At 40.1% G+C, this 17,677-nt stretch overlaps 1 protein-coding gene across 13 annotated transcripts in view; it reads right to left on the reverse strand.

The window, feature by feature from the left end:
- Positions 1–17,677, reverse strand: part of VWA3B (von Willebrand factor A domain containing 3B) — a 224,064-nt gene that overhangs the window by 71,697 nt on the left and 134,690 nt on the right. For all 13 annotated transcript variants that reach the window (XR_002342532.1, XM_021087236.1, XM_021087240.1 and 10 more), the window contains 3 exons: positions 12,980–13,087; positions 11,505–11,592; positions 10,996–11,152 (listed from right to left, as the gene is read on the reverse strand). Coding sequence is in view for 12 of the 13 variants with exons in the window: in XM_021087236.1 (XP_020942895.1) it covers positions 10,996–11,152; positions 11,505–11,592; positions 12,980–13,087 (353 nt within the window). In the remaining variant the exon portion in view is untranslated. The remainder of the gene's footprint in view (positions 1–10,995; positions 11,153–11,504; positions 11,593–12,979; positions 13,088–17,677) is intronic.

The following is a 17,677-nucleotide window of genomic DNA, read 5'->3' on the forward strand; positions in this document are numbered from 1 at the left end:
TTTAAATTAGCTTGAATAGTCAAACCTCATTACTTGTCAGACACAAGAATTCATTATGTGGCATCTTTGCAATCTTTGTCAAAGGGAAGGAGTCAGAACAGTGGGTTAAAAGAAGAGCCAACTGGACTCTAAAAACTCAATGAAATTTGCAAAAGTGAAAAAAAATCCAAACACCCCCCCCATCATCTCTCAAAATACCACATAAACTTTCAAAGTTAAAAACAAACAAGAAACAGTCTCAACAAAATGAAAGGCCCTTACATTTTTATCTCCCCTGGAAAAAAGATCCCTTTCGAAAATAAATAGCTCTTCAAATTGCCAACTTAAGGATCAACTGCAAATCAATACCACAAAAACATTTAGCCAGAATCTGCTTGACCCTGACTAAAGATGCTTAAAAGAAACCCATTGCTTAAGGCTCTACCTCCCTCTTTGGTGGACTTGGGTCTCATGCTTTGCATGGCCATTGTGGACTTCAGTGTGGTCGGAGTTCAAATTGGCTCGTGTGCACCCACTCTCATTCCTTTCTGCATGCAGATTTAGGGAAAGACAAAGTCATACTCCACGCCTTCAGTGTGTGGTCTTAGTTTTTACAACATGGTGGTCATGTGGAGGTCCCATGGGATAGTCCCTTTATGATATCAAGTCTAGTGTGACTATGAGGTCATAAAGGGCATTCTCACAGGGAGCTGGGGGATCAGAAGCATGGCTCCAGCTTCTGCAAGGAAGCAGGTGGGGAGGAGAGTGTGATCAAAGAGGAAACTAATACTTTGTTTAGAGGGAGTGAAACCATCTGGTCACACCTCCTTTGAAAATGTCTTACCTGTTACCTGTTATAATGCAAATCAAATATTACCAACTAATGGGGGACCCTTCTGGACAATATTTGATAACAATAGGGAGCTTCAAGGTACAACATATTTCAATTATCTTGAGATTAACATAAAAGTCTTACTAAATTTTTTTTTTTTTGTCTTTTTAGGGCCACACCTACGGCATATGGAGGTTCCCAGGCTAGGGGTCTAACTGGAGCTGTAGCCACTGGCCTGTGCCACAGCCACAGCAATGCAGGATCAGAGCTCATGGCAACACTGGACCCTTAACCCACTAAGTGAGGCCAGGGATTGAATGGGGACCTCACGGTTCCTAGTCAGATGTGTTTCCGCTGCGCCACAACAGGAATTCCAAGCCTTAACAAATGACGATTCACAGTCTGTGAGAAAATTTTAACTAAGGGGAAGGGAGGCTAGGCGGGGGTTGGCAGGTGGAGGCAAGACAGAAAGAGAATGACATGGACTATAATTGCTGGAATTCATGGAGGCCCCAATTGGGGCTGATTTTGTTAGGATTTTTCCCCGTGTTAGACCAGAGATACCCCTTAACCAATAAATTTATGAATAACTAAGAATAGTTTAATCGGGGGGGGGATAAATCTGGAGGTTGGGAGTGGCATATACACATTACTATATACAAAATGGATCTGCAACAAGGACATACTTAGCACAGGGAAATATACCCAGTGCTCTCTGATAGCCCATATGGGAAAAGGATCTGAAAAAGAATAGATATATGTACATGTATAACTGATTGCTGTACACCTGAAAGTAACACAACATTGTAAGTCAATTATACTCCAATAAACTTTTTAAAAAGAAGAACAGTTTTATTAATGATAATAGTGTTTATCTTTTACTCTGCCAATACTAGGCACTCTATATTTTCTAATTCAATCCCTCTGTAGATATATATGTTGACATGCAGTTTTGTTATATGATTTTTCTCTCCACTAAACTCTAGTTTTTTATTCCTTTTAAAAATTACTAGTTTCTAGAACAATATATGTACAAAGTAACCGTTTGCAGAATACCTAGAAGACTAACATTATATATAAATTCAAATAATGGCTGAGTCTCAAGTATTTTAAAAAGTTTATCCATACTGTAAAATATTAAGTTTGGAGTCCACCAAATTTGAATTCTTGGTGATTGAAATGTAGAATGAGCATAACTTTGCTAATGTGAAAGAGGTGTTTGCCAAGAATGTGAATGACTTGATCAAGGGTTTTGTTTTGTTTTTAATTTTATGGCTGCATCCTCGGCATATGGAAGTTCCCAGGTCAGAGACTGAATCTGAGCTGCAGCCATGACCTATGCCACCACAGCGGCAAAGTCAGATCCTTTATCCCACTGAACTGGGCCAGGGATTGAACCCGCACCTCCACAGCAACCTGAGCTTCTGCAATTGTATTCTTAACCCACCATACCAAAGTGGGAACTCCTGATGCAATCAGGAGATTTTGAGAGATATATTTAGCTTACATAGAAAACCATTCTCAAACAATAAAAGAAAGAAAATTTAAATGAAATACTCTTTTCATTTAACAACTGGCAAAGTTTTCTTTTAATGTGACTGCTCCAAGTGACGCCAAAGATAAAGGAAACTAGGTACTCCTCAAGTTTAAGTTGAACTGCTTAATAATGGAGGGAATACTTAAGCTGTAGTAATTTGTGTTATTGAATACTAGTACAACCATTAAAATTCATCTAGAAAAGGTCATGACAAGGAAATATGTTAGTAACAAATACTAAATGAAGAAAAGGAGATGCAGAACTGTACACACAGCGCTTAGCTGATAAGGCAGTACAGGCAGAATTCTACCTGACAATATTCTAGCTGAGTTATAAGCAATCCCATATTTTAGAAATGAGAAAATAGTGTGAAACTGATGTTTACATATTTATTGCTCAATCCTAACTGAATTCACCAGCTTCACTGTTTTCAACTAGATTATTTCTTCCAATAAATATCCCAGAGTTTGCTGCCAGATTGGCCAAGGAGAGGTCTGACTGGGGAGTATTGAAAATGCAAGAGCTGTGCAAATCCTACGTGGATGACTCTGAACATATATGAAATGACTTTATAGCTACTGCACTTGTACAAACTGCTGAAGCTTAGACGTCTGCTTTTCAAGGGAAACATCTCCAGGCTCCACAGAAAAAAAAACTGATGGCAGGGCCACAAAATTAACTGGCCGGGAGGTGTGTCAATAAGATCATTCATAAACCCAAGAAAATATGTTACTTACTATGGTGTAGGTTACATCTCACAAATTTCAATCTAAACTTTTAGAAAATAAAAAGGTATTTTTAAAATGCAAATTTCAATTAAAAATGCCAGTGAGGTCACTAGATTTTAACTGATGTAGTAAATGAATTATTTGCTGGCCTGGAATGATGTTCAAAATAGATTGCTGAGTAAAAATGAAGGCACAAATTATCTTCCGTTCAACTTCATTTCCGTGAAACAAAAACAAAGATCAAGGATTCATATAGTGAAAAAGGTCTGGCCAGATAACCACCAAATAATTCATCTGTGAGTAATTCTATTCTGTCTTTCCCATTTATTTGTATTTCCCAGTCCTTCTACACAATGAATATACATATACACACACACACACACACACAGATACACAGTTTTGTATTAAATGTCCTTTTTAATTTTTGACTTCAAATAAGGTTTTCTATCGATATAGGTTTTTTTTTTCTTTTTTTTTTTTTTTTTTTTTGGTCTTTTCTAGGGCCCCACCCATGGCATGTGGAGTTTCCCAGGCTAGGGGTCCAATTGGAATTGTAGTCGCTGGCCTATACCACAATACAGGATCCAAGCCTTGTCTGTGACCTACACCACAGCTCACAGCAATGCCGGATCCTTAACCTACTGAGCGAGGCCAGGGATCGAACCTGCAACCTCATGGTTCCTAGTCGGATTCATTAACCACTGAGCCACAACAGGAACTCCCATCAATATAGTTTTTAATGCTACTTGAAAAGCAACAAAACGCCATGCCCTTAGTAGCATCCCTAACATTATAAATGATGATATAAATAGCCACCTCACTAGGCTGCTTTTAAGTTCTATATCAGATACTTTGGTGAAATCAAATGCTTGGCTTAGAACCTAGTATGAGAGTTCATCATGTACTAGATTAGAGCCTTTGCCACTGCCCATCAGGAGTAAGCGACAGAGCTGGGGTGCAAGTTCAGGCTACCTGATCACAAAGCCATGTGCTAAACCCAGCTTAGGGCAAAGCAGGATGCCTTGGTTAGATGCTGTTAAAGACATGGTGATGATGGTGATGATGATGATTGTGGCCAAGTAGGATCCTATGGACAGACCAGGACAGACCCCTCCCCATGTTCTGGGCTGTAGCTCCTCTGTGAAGTACCTAGATAAGTGTTCTAACACACATTTCCTGAGTTGTTTTACAGATGCTAAAACCACCACCAAATGGAAGAAACTAACTACCTGAGGATCATGAAGAGGAAGCCCCCAGATCTACTGGTGCCTTGGGACTGAAAATGTTAAGCCCTGTTGTACTGCCCTGTTACCTCACCATCACCCAATCAGAGACCTGTGGCTTGTCACATACCCTGTGATACATACCTCCCTCATCTTGTCTTTAAAAATGGTTGCTGAAACCCTTTGGGGAGTTTAGGGTTTTTGAGCATCAGCAACCTGTTCCCCTTGTACGGTGCCTTATGATAAACACTGCACTTTTCTTCACCACAATCCAATGTCAGTAGATTGGCTTTACTGCACGTGGGTGAGATGACCCAAGTTTGGTTCTGTAACATGAGATTTTCCACCGATACTAACTAATATTCCCCCAATTTTATTTTTTCCCCAATGCAATTGGCAGTAAAGAGCTTTAAATTCCAGAATCATCAGATCACTAAAACAATTTTACTCTGTATATGACTTGGTGATAAATTAATCTTTCTGAAAGAGCTAAGGTTAAAGTTATCTGGTCCATTGCAAACTCAAAGTGCCTGTTAGCATCTTGTAATGAAGAGTTGCTAGGGCAACCTCTCTGCTCAATACTTCATTTCCAAGGTGACAGATTTGATGCTGGTCCAAGGAACACGAAAACCAAAACAGCACTGTATTCCAGGAGAAGAAACAGCCCATACATAAGTCATGAATGAAACAAAGAGCTGGGGACAAAGCCAAAGGCTGCTTTACAATTCTATCCAGACATACGTGGCTGCACAGACAACACGGGAGTAAAAGTCAGTTAAGAATCTCAGTGAAATAGATTAAGATTCTTGTTTCCTTTTCAGCTCCATTCTACTTTTTGTCTATATTTGCATAAAGTGTTAGGTCCAAGTTTCAAAAAGCCATACATCTCACTCGGTGGGATTATATTTTTTCAATCACTGTTTTCCCATTCTTTCCCTTTTATAGCTGAGGGTCTCTTCCGGTCAGAGAAGATACTAAATAAAGAGGGTGCTTTGAGGGTGCAGTTGGAATTGATCATCATGATTCTTGCTCTTCCCATCAACAATGGGGGAGCTCCCTATACATAGGCTTGTGAGGAGGATTTATGATGCCACGAAAGGCACCAAGCACAAGTGCCCTGAGTGGAATGCCCTTGAAAAAGGTATATCTCTTCCCCTGGCTTTGCTTTCAGGGTCAGAAGACTAGAATGTTCTCAAGAAAAACAGGACCCTCACTGCTCTTCCATTGGTCCCTTCTTGGAAACCACTCAACAGACATTTTTCTCTCTCTCAGCCCATGTAGTTTAGTCCTGTCGACTTGGCTCTATAAAGAGCCTTGCATCCATGCCCAGTGTTGTCACCTGAGTCACACCCACCCAGACCTTGCCTCTTGACTGCCCTCATTGTCCCAGCTGTGAACCTCTCCATCTCTTCTCCACAGAACAGCTAGAGCCCAAACTTGACCTTCCCTCACTCCTGCAAAAAACCCTTGGTTTCCCTCAGGGTGATATTAAAAATTCCTTGACTCAAGCAAGGTCCTTCCTTCACCAGCCTTCCCACCTTCGTCCAATCACACTGAACTTTCTTTGAAATGACAAACTCTCTCTGACCTTAGACTTCCCCACACCTCCCCCACTGCCTAGGTTACTCCTCCAGCTCCTCACCCTCCAGGTCCAAAACCGAACTGAAGAGACCCTGGGCTCTGACTGCTCCAGGCCAGGTCCAAATCTGCTCTGACACCTGAAGCCTGTGAGAGGCCTCCAGCACCTTCACTCTGCCCTTCCCACTTGTCACATTTCATTAGATCTTCTTATTTTAATTGCGCTTTCCTCCATGAGATTGTAAGCTGTGATCGGGTAGGAATTTGGCTGTCTTGTTTGGCTGTATTTTAGAGCCCAGCCCAGGGCCTGCATACAGTAGGCATGTAATATTTATTGAATATTTTTATAATAAAAGCCAATATTTATTCAATGCTTGCTGTCCATTATATGCATTACTTTTTTTTTTTTTTTTTTTTTTTTGTCTTTTTGCCTTTTCTAGGGCGGCTCCCGCAGCACATGGAGGTTCCCAGGCCAGGGGTCTAATCGGAGCTGTAGCCGCTGGCCTACGCCAGAGCCACAGCAATGCCAGATCCGAGCCACGTCTGCAATCTACACCACAGCTCATGGCAACGCCAGATCCTTAACCCACTGAGCGAGGCCAGGGATCAAACCCGCAAACCTCATGGTTCCTAGTCGGATTCATTAACCACTGTGCCACGACGGAACTCCTATGCATTACTTCTTTTCTAGGCCATATACACCATCTCAGAGTAGGTGTATTATAGTCCCCAGAGTACAGGTAATAGTGCATAACTCCTGGGGAGCTAAGTGCTTCAGTGAGTACTATATTTCCTTCTTCCAAATATGAGGAGAGGACAAGCTGCATACAAGTAAGATTTCACGTCTTGTCTGCAAACTATTTTTTGGGTATTCGAAGTATCTCTATACTGGTAGAACTAATGCTTATCAACAAGTATATATATAGCGCCTCTTAGGAAAAAGGCTGTCTTTGGGGATATAAGCTAGTGGAAATATAAACTCTATTTGGAGGATGATTTGGTTTATTCTGTCAAAAAATTAAATGTTCAGATCCTTCAGATCCAACAATCCATCACAAAGATACACTTGTATATGTGCCCAAAAATTTCTGTGCAAGGAAATCCATTATAGGTCTGTTTGTAATCAGGGGAAGAAGGACACAATGTAAATGTCCACAATAATAGGGAAGAAACTTGCAACTAACAAAAATGAGACAGACTCATATATATATATATATATACACACACACACACACACACACACACACACACACACATATATATACACACACTTAGAAAAGTCTCTAAGATACCATTTTTTAAAGATAATAAATCCATATACTGTTGTCTTATTAAAATTATTTTGTATATTAAAGTTGCTGTGTACATATATATAGATATATATAACATATACACGTGTGTGTGTGTGTGTAAAAGAGGATTGAAAGGATATTTATCAAACTATTCAGAGTGTTTCTTTTACAAATGGGAGTGGTTGAGAGAGAAACTTTCACATTTTCCTCTAAAGACTTCTAAATGGTCATTATACAGAAGATGTATGTCTATATCACTTATCGAATAAGAAACCAATAAATTAATTAAAAAGCAAGTGTCCTTTACATTTATATCATTTTGTCTCTTGCTTTAGGTCTGTTTTTTATTATTATTATTACTATTATTTGTCTTTTTAGGGCGGTACCCTTGGCATATGGAGGTTCCCAGACTAGGGGTCAAATCAGAGCCTCAGCCGCTGTCCTACGCCATAGCCACAGCAATGCAGGATCCAAGCCACATCTTTGACCTACATCGCAGCTCATGGCAACGCCAGATCCTTAACCCACTGAGCAAGACCAGGGATAGAACCTGCGTCCTCATGGATACGAGTCAGATTTGTTGTTTTCACTGAGACATTACGGGAACTCCTAGGTCTGTTTTTTAACTTTTTTTTCTCTCTCAGCATATCATTAAGGCAGTTCAGAGTTGAAAGTACTACAAGAAAAACTAAAAATGATATAAACAAATCATCCACATCTCTAGCAATCTCACCCCACAGATAAACACTAGTAACATTTTGGTAAAAGAAGAGGGAAGGAGGAAGAGGGCTGTGTCTACATCATACACAGATGTAACCAAATTAACATACTGTCTATGCAGTCTTTTACCCTGATTTTTTCATCCAGCATTGTATTGAGAGCTTTTCCCCATGTTGTTCTTCTGAAACGTGGTATTTAATGAAAGTGTAACATTCCATCATATGGATGGAATGAATATTTAATGAAACTATGACATTCCACCATATGGATAGAATGGATATTTAGGATTTTGGGGTTGTTGAAAAACTGAAAGTTTTCTTATTGTTAGTATAAGGCAGCAATAATTATTCTCTGAATGTATTCCTCAGTATTCTGATGATTTCTGTCTGTAGATTATGGAATATTTACATATGGATTTGCTGGAGGAAAAGTAAGTTCTTAATATCTCTGAATATACTGCCAAGGTCAGGATGTAAAAGTTCTAATTTTATCCTATTTTTGCCACCACTGTTTATTAGTATTTTTTTAACCTTAACAAATTTGATCATGGGAGGAAAGTTGTCTACTTGGTTTTTTAATTTGCATTTTTCAAAAATTCATATATTTGGTTATTAGTAAGAAATACTGGAGTTTCTGTCATGGCTCAGTAGTTAAGGAACCCAACTAGCATTCATGAGGATGCAGGTTCGATTCCTGGCCTCACTCAGTGGGATGGGGATCTGGTATTGCTGCGAGCTGTGGTGTAGGTCACAGACGTGGCTCCGATCCCAAGTTGCTGTGGTGTAGGCCTGCAGCTGCAGCTCCGATTGGACCCCTGGCCTGGGAACCTACATGTGCCATGAGTGCAGCCCTAAAAAGACAAAAAGGCAAAAAAGAAAAAAAAAAACTTTTATATATGGTTTTTGACTTATTTTACTTTTTTCTCCTAGATTTTCCACTGGGATATTTATCATTTTCTCATTCCTTTATAGTATGGGTGCATGTGCACGTTTGTATGCATAGTGAGCACTGATTTATACACACACAACAAACGCACATGGTAACTTACATGGACATACACACAAACACACATGTTTAAGATATTATTCTTATAATTCTTTGTTGTGTATGTTACAGATATTTTTCCAAAATCTGATTTCATTTTATTACGTTTTTACACAAAATAACACTTTAATGTGTTCAATTGATAAATCTTTCCTTTGATTTTATGCATTTGCTTTCCTACCTTCTTCTATTTGTTTTTTGAGCATTTACTTTTCAATGTATCTCAGGTTTTTGAGAAGCTTAGAAGGAAACATAAAGATAAAAAAATTCTCTTTCTAGGGAGAATTCACTAAATATATTTTCTTTCAAATAAAACTCAGGAATAGTAATAAAATAAATGTGTAGACTATGAGAAGCCATTACCGAACTTCTTAGAAGGAATAAATCAGTATTCAGTTTTGCTTTCTTGCTTCTGGAAGAAGTCAGGTTCAAGTGATAAGCTGGTATCTGACTCATCGGGTTAGAGGTCACTGGAGGTGTAAATAGGATCTGCCAGTCACAGGTGACAGCCAATGACAGGACCGCTCACCTTGAGGCAAAGTCATCAGGAATCCAGCCTAAGTGACCACACACATGACCTCCAGAGCAAGAACCACTAGTCAGTCAAACCAGGATGCATATAGAACTCCATAGGTATAACTGCTTAAATGTGACTAATAGGAAAAGTCCAATTCATCTGCTTCTTCCAAACACATTGAATTCCAGCTACTGCAAGACCCGTTATAGATGAAGGCTTTTTTTTCCCCGCCTTTGCTTTTTCTCAAATTTTTAATAGGGAAAACTTCAAATAAAAAAGCAGAGAGACTAGTAGGATGAGCCTCCCCCCATTTAATATTATTACCCAAATTTAACAATTATCAGCTCATGGCCAACCTTGCTCTACCTATTCCTCCTCTCCCCACAACTACTCCCACCATCCAGATTATTTCGAAGCAAATTCAAAATATCCTATATTCCCACTGTACACATTTCAGTGTGAGAAAAGGTCTTTTGTGGTTGTTATCTCCACCTAGTGACTGTGAGACCTGATACGCTCCTTCTTAGAGCATTAGTTGCCACTCCACTTGCCTGGAAGCACCAGGGTTCAATCTTCATATTCTTGTTCCTTTGTGTTCCTCATCCATGTGCAATCTGGCCGCTCCGCTGGATCTGTTCTTGTTCAGGACGAGAACCTTCCAGTCGCCCAATTCAAGGCAAACTTTACAGTACTTATGTGGCCTTCTTCCTCAGTGACTCCACCACGGACTCCTACTGGAAGCCCTTTTTCTCCTTCCAAGAAGAACTGCCACCCTGGCTCTTGGCTCTAGCTCACTCTCATCCTCTCTCAGTCTCTCTGTATCTCTGTCTCTGCTTCTCTCTCCTTCCCTCTTTCTCTGACTTTTTCCTTTGGAGACTGATTGTTTTTATTGCAATAATCTTTATTGAAACACAGTTGATTTATAATGTGTGAGCTTCAGGTGCAGAGCAAAGTGACTCAATTATACATACATACATACATACACACACACACACACACATTCTTTTTTTTACATTCTCTTCCATTATAGGTTATCACAAGGTACTAAGTGCTGTACCATAGGTCCTTGTTGGCTATCTATTTTTATATATAGCAGTGTGTATATTTTAATCCCATTTTCCCATAAATTTGTTTTCTATGCTTTGGAGACTTTTGTGATGGAAAAGGTGCAACTGTATGTAGGAAGAGAAGGTAAGAAAAGGAAGGACATAATGTATCATAAGGTCTCCCTGTCCTCTGATATCAAATGATATTCACAACTCTGACCTGGAGGCTTTTCAATGGTTTCTGCAGCTCCACACTGCCACCCATCAGCAATGAGCCAGGAACTGCCAACCCAACAAAGGCCAATCTCTTCTCAGCTTAGAAACAAAAATGCATAAGAGCTTCTCTCTCTCTCCTTTTTACTGCTTTCACAAGTAATTTTTTTCCAACGGCTGAAATACATTGCTGTTACAACTGTACAAGACGTTACATGGACCACTTTTTATTTAAGCAGGAACTGAAAAGTACATCAAGTAGGGACATATAGAAAGTCAGTTTTACCTCATCAAAGACCTTGGAAACGACATGCTTGTCCAGAATGGGGACGTAGGTGGGGCTGTGAGGGACAGCCGTCACTGACAAGGCATCCATGATGGTGAGCTTCTTGGCTGCCAAGCCATGGATCTCGAGCCAGTCTGCTGAAGACATCTCTAAAGAACTAAGAACAGAGGACTGTGACATTTTAAAATTTATACCAGGAGTTCCCACTGTGGCTCAGGAGAAAAGAATCTGACTAGTATCCATGAAGACGCAGGTTTGATCCCTGGCCTCGCTCAGTGGGTTAAGGATCCAGCATTCCCATGAGCTGTGGTATAGGTCGCAGATGCAGCTCGGATCCCACATTGCTGTGGTATAGTCCAGCAGCTACAGCTCTGATTCGACCCCTAGCCTGGGAACCTCATAATGCCATGGGTGTGGCCCTAAAAAAACCAAAATAAATAAATAAATAAATAAATAAAATTTATATCAAAAACATAACAAAACCGTCTTAGTAAGACTGAAGTACTCACTCTTGGTCATGAACTTGGCTTATTTCTTGAGTCGCTATTTCTATCATCTTATCATCTGGAAATTCATTTGTCAACAGGACACCCTTTTCTGTGGAAAAGGAAATGGCAGTTGTATAATTTCCTATTATACGGGATTCATATCAAAATGCAAAAGGATCATACTTGCCTCTGGGTTCAGTTGTGACTGAGGGCTGATAAATGGATATATTTCAGAAAACTGCTCTGTCAGAGTAGATTCTAGGCAAGATTCATTTGCAATTAACACTAAAGACCAATACATGCATAAATAGGATACTCTTGTTCTGCTAATCTACCTTACCCCATATCCAGGGAAGGGTGAGACATACTCATTCTCTCATTCTCCAAAAAACATTTTTTTAAGATGTCAAATAGGTTCACTTTTAACATGAACCAATCATAGTTCAGTGTTGCCCACATTAGATTCCCCTCGTAGCAAATTACACAGGAGAGCCTTGTTCAATATTTCACTTTTCAATAGTGTTTTTTGTAATTCCTCAGCTCTGTGTGGAAAACCAAAATTCCTATTAGGTCATGTTTAGTTGTAGGTCCAAACGTGCAAATTACTATTTGGAGTTTTTAGTGCCTATCTTTCTATAAGCTTAGCTTTATAAATGAAACAGGGTATTAGTTGAGTCAGCAACATCTAGAAGAAGGGGTATTCAGAAGTGAGCTAGCTAAATGCCTAAGAAATCGTATCCTAACCATCAAAAAATAAGCCCTTTAAAAGGCTGTGCACATAGCGATTTAGGGAATACGGCAGGTTAACTGAAAGGGGAAAAGGCACTACACTGATAAGCACTGAAGAACACAGGTCTGATAAAGCCATGACTCAGTAACAACAGGTGTCAATTTGTCACTCAGGAGCTTCCTGCTACTTAGGGGCTTGTGTGCCTGTGTGTGTTTAGCGGAGGTTTGTTATTTACCACCTCTTTGAAAACAGGGAAAAACATTACAAGGATTAAACTTTTAGAGATTCACTATTCAAAGAATAATGATTCTATCAATAGTCATAAAAATTGAGTGGAAAAGTCATATTTTCCTCACATTTGAGCCCCCAAAAGGCTGACAATATGGATCAGTGAGGGGCTCGTCGGATGGCACCACCTGTGAATGAAGGGAAGAAGATAACTAACTATGAAGTGTGAGGTTTTCATATTCAAACTACGGAGTGGCAGCGTCACCACTAGAGCCACAGTTAGGTGAGCCTTGGGTGTATTAAACACCAGGGCACAATAAATGCAAGTATGGCCCTAAGAAAATCCAGTTCCCTAAAGCAAGCCAATCTGATTTAACAGGGAGTCCTTTGAAGAGGAAGTAACCCGACCCAGACTCACTTAAAAATGATTTGGTCCCTCCCAAAGTCCCTCTACCCCACTCTTTCAGGAAGGTCTAGACACACTGGGGGAAGAGAAGCTGGCCTGGGCTTCCTGATGATCCTTGAGGGCTTCTGTCACCTGGAGTATTCCAGCAGCTGGAACTGGAAAGGCCGTCTTTCCCCTCTCTGCAAGTGGAGCTCTTGAGGGTTGACAGCCGGCTTCTGAGCAGGCTGGTTTTGGTTGGTTCTGTGGATATCAGAGGGACAAGAAGGATTAAAGGAGTTAGGGATGGAAGGATGTACTTTGTGAGATGCAACTACACCCTTGGATCCTTTAAAAAGAAAGGCTCAGGAGTTCCCGTCGTGGCGCAGTGGTTAACGAATCCGACTAGGAACCATGAGGTTGCGGGTTCGGTCCCTGCCCTTGCTCAGTGGGTTAACGATCCGGCGTTGCCGTGAGCTGTGGTGTAGGTTGCAGACGCGGCTCGGATCCCGCGTTGCTGTGGCTCTGGCGTAGGCCGGTGGCTACAGCTCCGATTCAACCCCTAGCCTGGGAACCTCCATATGCCGCGGGAGCGGCCCAAGAAATAGCAACAACAACAACAAATAAAAGACCAAAAAAAAAAAAAAAAAAAAAAAAAAAGAAAGGCTCAGTTTTCCAACCTTCAGGGGACAGTCCTGTCACCAAGTTAAAGCTGCAGTCACATCTTATTCCACTATCTGAGTTCAAGCTCTGCCCCTCTTGGAGAGAAATCTGCTTCCAGGCTTTTTCAAGTTGTTGGCAAAATTTATTTCCTTGTGGTACAGGACTAAGGTCCCGTTTCCTTGCTAGCTGTCACCAAGGGGAGTCTCTTGGTTCTTAAGCACCCTCATTCCTGTCCACGGGTCTCCTCCATCTTCAAGCCAACAAGGTACACTGATTCCCCTTGTGCTCCAAGTCTCTCTGACTTTCTCCTCTGCCACCAGTCATAAAAAGCCCCTGATTTCAGACACTCGTGTGAGTACACTGGGCTCTCCCAGAGAACCTGGCTGAGGGTCAGATCACACTTCCATAACTCATCATATTCACAGGTTACAGTGTTTAGAGCAGGACAGTTTTGTACTCTGTTTCAGAGACTCTGTGGACCACAACTGCTATCTAGGCCTTTATTTATACCGTTATTATTTTTTTCTTTTTTAGATCCACACCTGTGGCATATGGCCGTTCCCAGGCTAGGGGTAAAATCAGAACTGCAGCTGCTGGCCTACGCTACAACAATAGCAATGCAGGATCTGAGCCACATCTGCAACCTACACCACAGCTCGCAGCAATGATGGATTCTCAACCCACTGAGTGAGGTCAGGGATTGAACATGTATCTTCACAGACACTATGTTGGGTTCTTAACCTGCTGAGCTACAATGGGAACTCCCTATTTATATTGTTTTCTACCTTCTTTTGGGTTCCTTCAACTAGCAAGTAGACACTTACCAAATATTGACATTGAATCTATGTGCTTTAGATAACATGTTTGTACCAAGACATGCTGATTCCTTTTCCTGTGTGATCACAGAAACCACACTAACTGCAGATGTGTTCTGTACCTCACCACTAGAGGCTTTAGGCAGCACCAAGGCTTTATGTAGTTTTCATAAATAGAATGTGTTCTGTTTTCAACAAGAAGGGTCTTCTCCCCTCTTACAAGAAATTAGCTAATAATCTGCAAACTGGTCTATCTTTCGCACAGAAAGGTAACACCATGGTCTCCATGCCTGGAGTTGGGAGTGTCCTATGTGTTACTATTTTTCTAGGCAACCCATATGGTGACTCCTGTTTTGGTTGCCTCTGTAACAAGGAATTAAGAAGGATAGATTTTCAGAGTTCCCATCGTTGCTCAGTGGTTAACGGATCTGACTAGGAACCATGAGGTTGTGGGTTCAATCCCTGGCCTTGCTCAGTGGATTAAGGATCTGGCGTTGCCGTGAGCTGTGGTGTAGGTTGCAGACGTGGCTTGGATCCCACATTGCTGTGGCTCTGGCGTAGACCAGCAGCTATGGCTCCGATTCGACCCCTACCTAGGAACCTCCATATGCTGCGAGAATGGCCCAAGAAATGGCAAAAAGACAAAAAAAAAAAAAAAAAAAAAAAAAGGATAGATTTTCTTGGGAGCAATGCCTGTGAGCAAATGAGATGAATGATCCATATAGACAAGTTGAACTCCCACCCCTGACTACACCAGCAGGCTGCCCTGATTAAAACTGCTGGGCAGAGACAAGGGGGGGCAGACACCAGAAGTAACAGAGGCTACAACTCAATTATCTATAAAAAGGTCACCACACCAAAAACCTATAAAAATGAAAAGACAGAGAACTCAGATGAGGGAGAAAGGAAAAACCCCAGAAAATCAGCTAAGCAATGAGGAGATTCTCAGCCTCCAGGAAAAAGACTTTAGACTGTCGATGCTGAAGATGATGCAAGACATTGGAAATAAACTGGAGGCAAAGATGGATCACTTACAGGAAACACTGACCAAAGAGATACAAGATATAAAACTTAAACAAGCAGAGATGCAAAATACAATAACTGAAATAAAAAACTCACTAGAAGCAGCTAACAGAAGAATACAGGAGGCAGAAGAACGAATAAGCGAGGTGGAGGACAGATTAGAAGAAATTACGGATGCAGAACAGAAGAGAAGAAATATTGAAAAAAAATGAAGAGAGTCTCAGGGAACTCTGGGACAATGTTAAATGCACCAACATCTGTATTATAGGGGTGCCAGAAGGAGAAGAGAGAGAGAAGGGGACAGAAAAAATATTCCAAGAGATAATAGCCGAAAATTTCCCTAACATGGGAAAGGAACCCACTCACTCAAATCCAGGAGGCACAACGAGTACCATATAAAATAACCCCAAGGAGGAACACACCGAGACACATAATAATCAAACTGACCAAAATTAAAGACAAAGAGAAAATCTTGAAAGCAGCTAGGGAAAAGAAACAAGTAACATACAAGGGAACCCCAATAAGGTTATCGGCAGATTTTTCAGCAGAAACTCTGCAGTCCAGAAGGCAGTGGCATGATATACTTAACGTGATGAAAGGAAAAAACCTCCAACCGAGAATACTCTACCCAGCAAGGCTCTCATTCAGATTTGAAGGAGAAATAAAAACCTTCTCAGATAAGCAAAAGCTGAGGGAATTCAGCAACACTAAACAGCCTTACAACAAATACTAAAGCAACTTCTCTAGGCAGGAAAGAAAAGATCAGCAAGAGGAAACAAAAATTCCACAAATGACAAGGCTCATCAGTAAAGGTATATATACAGTAAAGAGATGAAATCATCCATGCACAATTATACCATTAAAATCACAAATCATGAGAAGAGATGGGTACAAATGTGGGACACTGGAGATGAACTTGCAATTAAGAGAACAACTTAAAACAATCTCATATACATATAGACTCTTACATCAAAACTTCAGAATAACTGCAAACCAAAAATCTACAGTTGGTACACAAACAAGGAATCTCTGGAGAAGAAATATATCTCATAGTAAATAAGTGCATAATCCACCATGAAGGGAGTCATTTGACATCATTCTTGGAATGCTGAAGTCTTCTTAGATCTGATTCTGATTTCCTCTCCATCAAAGAACTTATGATAATTATAATTAAATAATGTCACTGTACAATTAAATAATACAGTTCTACAATTGTATTATTAATAACCATTTCTCTCCATGGTACAATGTAAAGTCTATAATGTCTTGTTTATCACATCACCTAGAATAGTGTAATGCCTTTATTGAAGAATCAATGAGATGGAACAAATTGTGAGGACATATTTATATAGTTACACACTGTTTTTTAACCCACTTATGCATTTTATATTTTACTTATTTTCAGAGGGTGTATTATTTTTTGTTTTGCTTACCAGTTAAGTTATTCTTTTTACTATGCTATATAAAATATTTAATGGTATATAAGGCTTTCTTCTTTATAAATTTTAGTTGCATAATATAACAATTTAATATAATGCTAATTTTTAAAGAAAAATTGAAATGTAATAGATAAAACTAAGTAGTAAAGATGAAAGCCATAAAATTGGGATAAAGTATAGAATAAATTTCCTATTTGTCTCAGCATATTTTCCATTCCACTTCTCCAGTGGGAGTCACTTAATCTGTTTCTTAAGATCCAGGTTATAATAATCTGTGTGAATATAATTGTGTGCAAATGTATGTATTTTATTCCGTAAAAAAATAAGAATAAATAAAAAATTAAAATAAAACTGCTGGGCAGAAACAACAGGTGTGTCAAAATGAAAGTGAAAATTAGCCCCCAAAGTCCCCAAACACAAAAACTACTATTCCTACATTCTTTAAATAATGAATAAAGACATATCGATCTGGCAATGAATACAAGCATTTAACTACTGCCCCAGCTCTGTTTAATCAGTGACCACATATCATTACCCTTCCATACCACCCTTCTATATCAAGTTGAGATAGAATAAAAATTCAGCACAGGAACAATACCAGATCTCAGTGAAATGGTGGAAGTGTCAGAAGGACATTAAAATGTTCAGGATGAGTAGAAAGTAGCATTTCTAGTAAAACTCAGATTTACTAGAAAGGGCAAAATGGGCTAGCAAAAGGGATGCTGCCACACAAGTGACCTAGTATGGGAATCCTCTTTGTCCCCATGGGTTTAAGACAGAGACACCAGACAGATCATGTAAGAAGGCCCAAGTCAGAGCAAATGCATCTTGGTCCCTATGGGTTTGAGGCTCTTCTCCCCTGCCCAGAGACATGGAGACATGCAAAACGGAGAGTGTGAGTGGCAGAGGAACTC

Source organism: Sus scrofa, chromosome 3, assembly GCF_000003025.6.
Source record: "Sus scrofa isolate TJ Tabasco breed Duroc chromosome 3, Sscrofa11.1, whole genome shotgun sequence".
NCBI lineage: Eukaryota > Metazoa > Chordata > Mammalia > Artiodactyla > Suidae > Sus > Sus scrofa.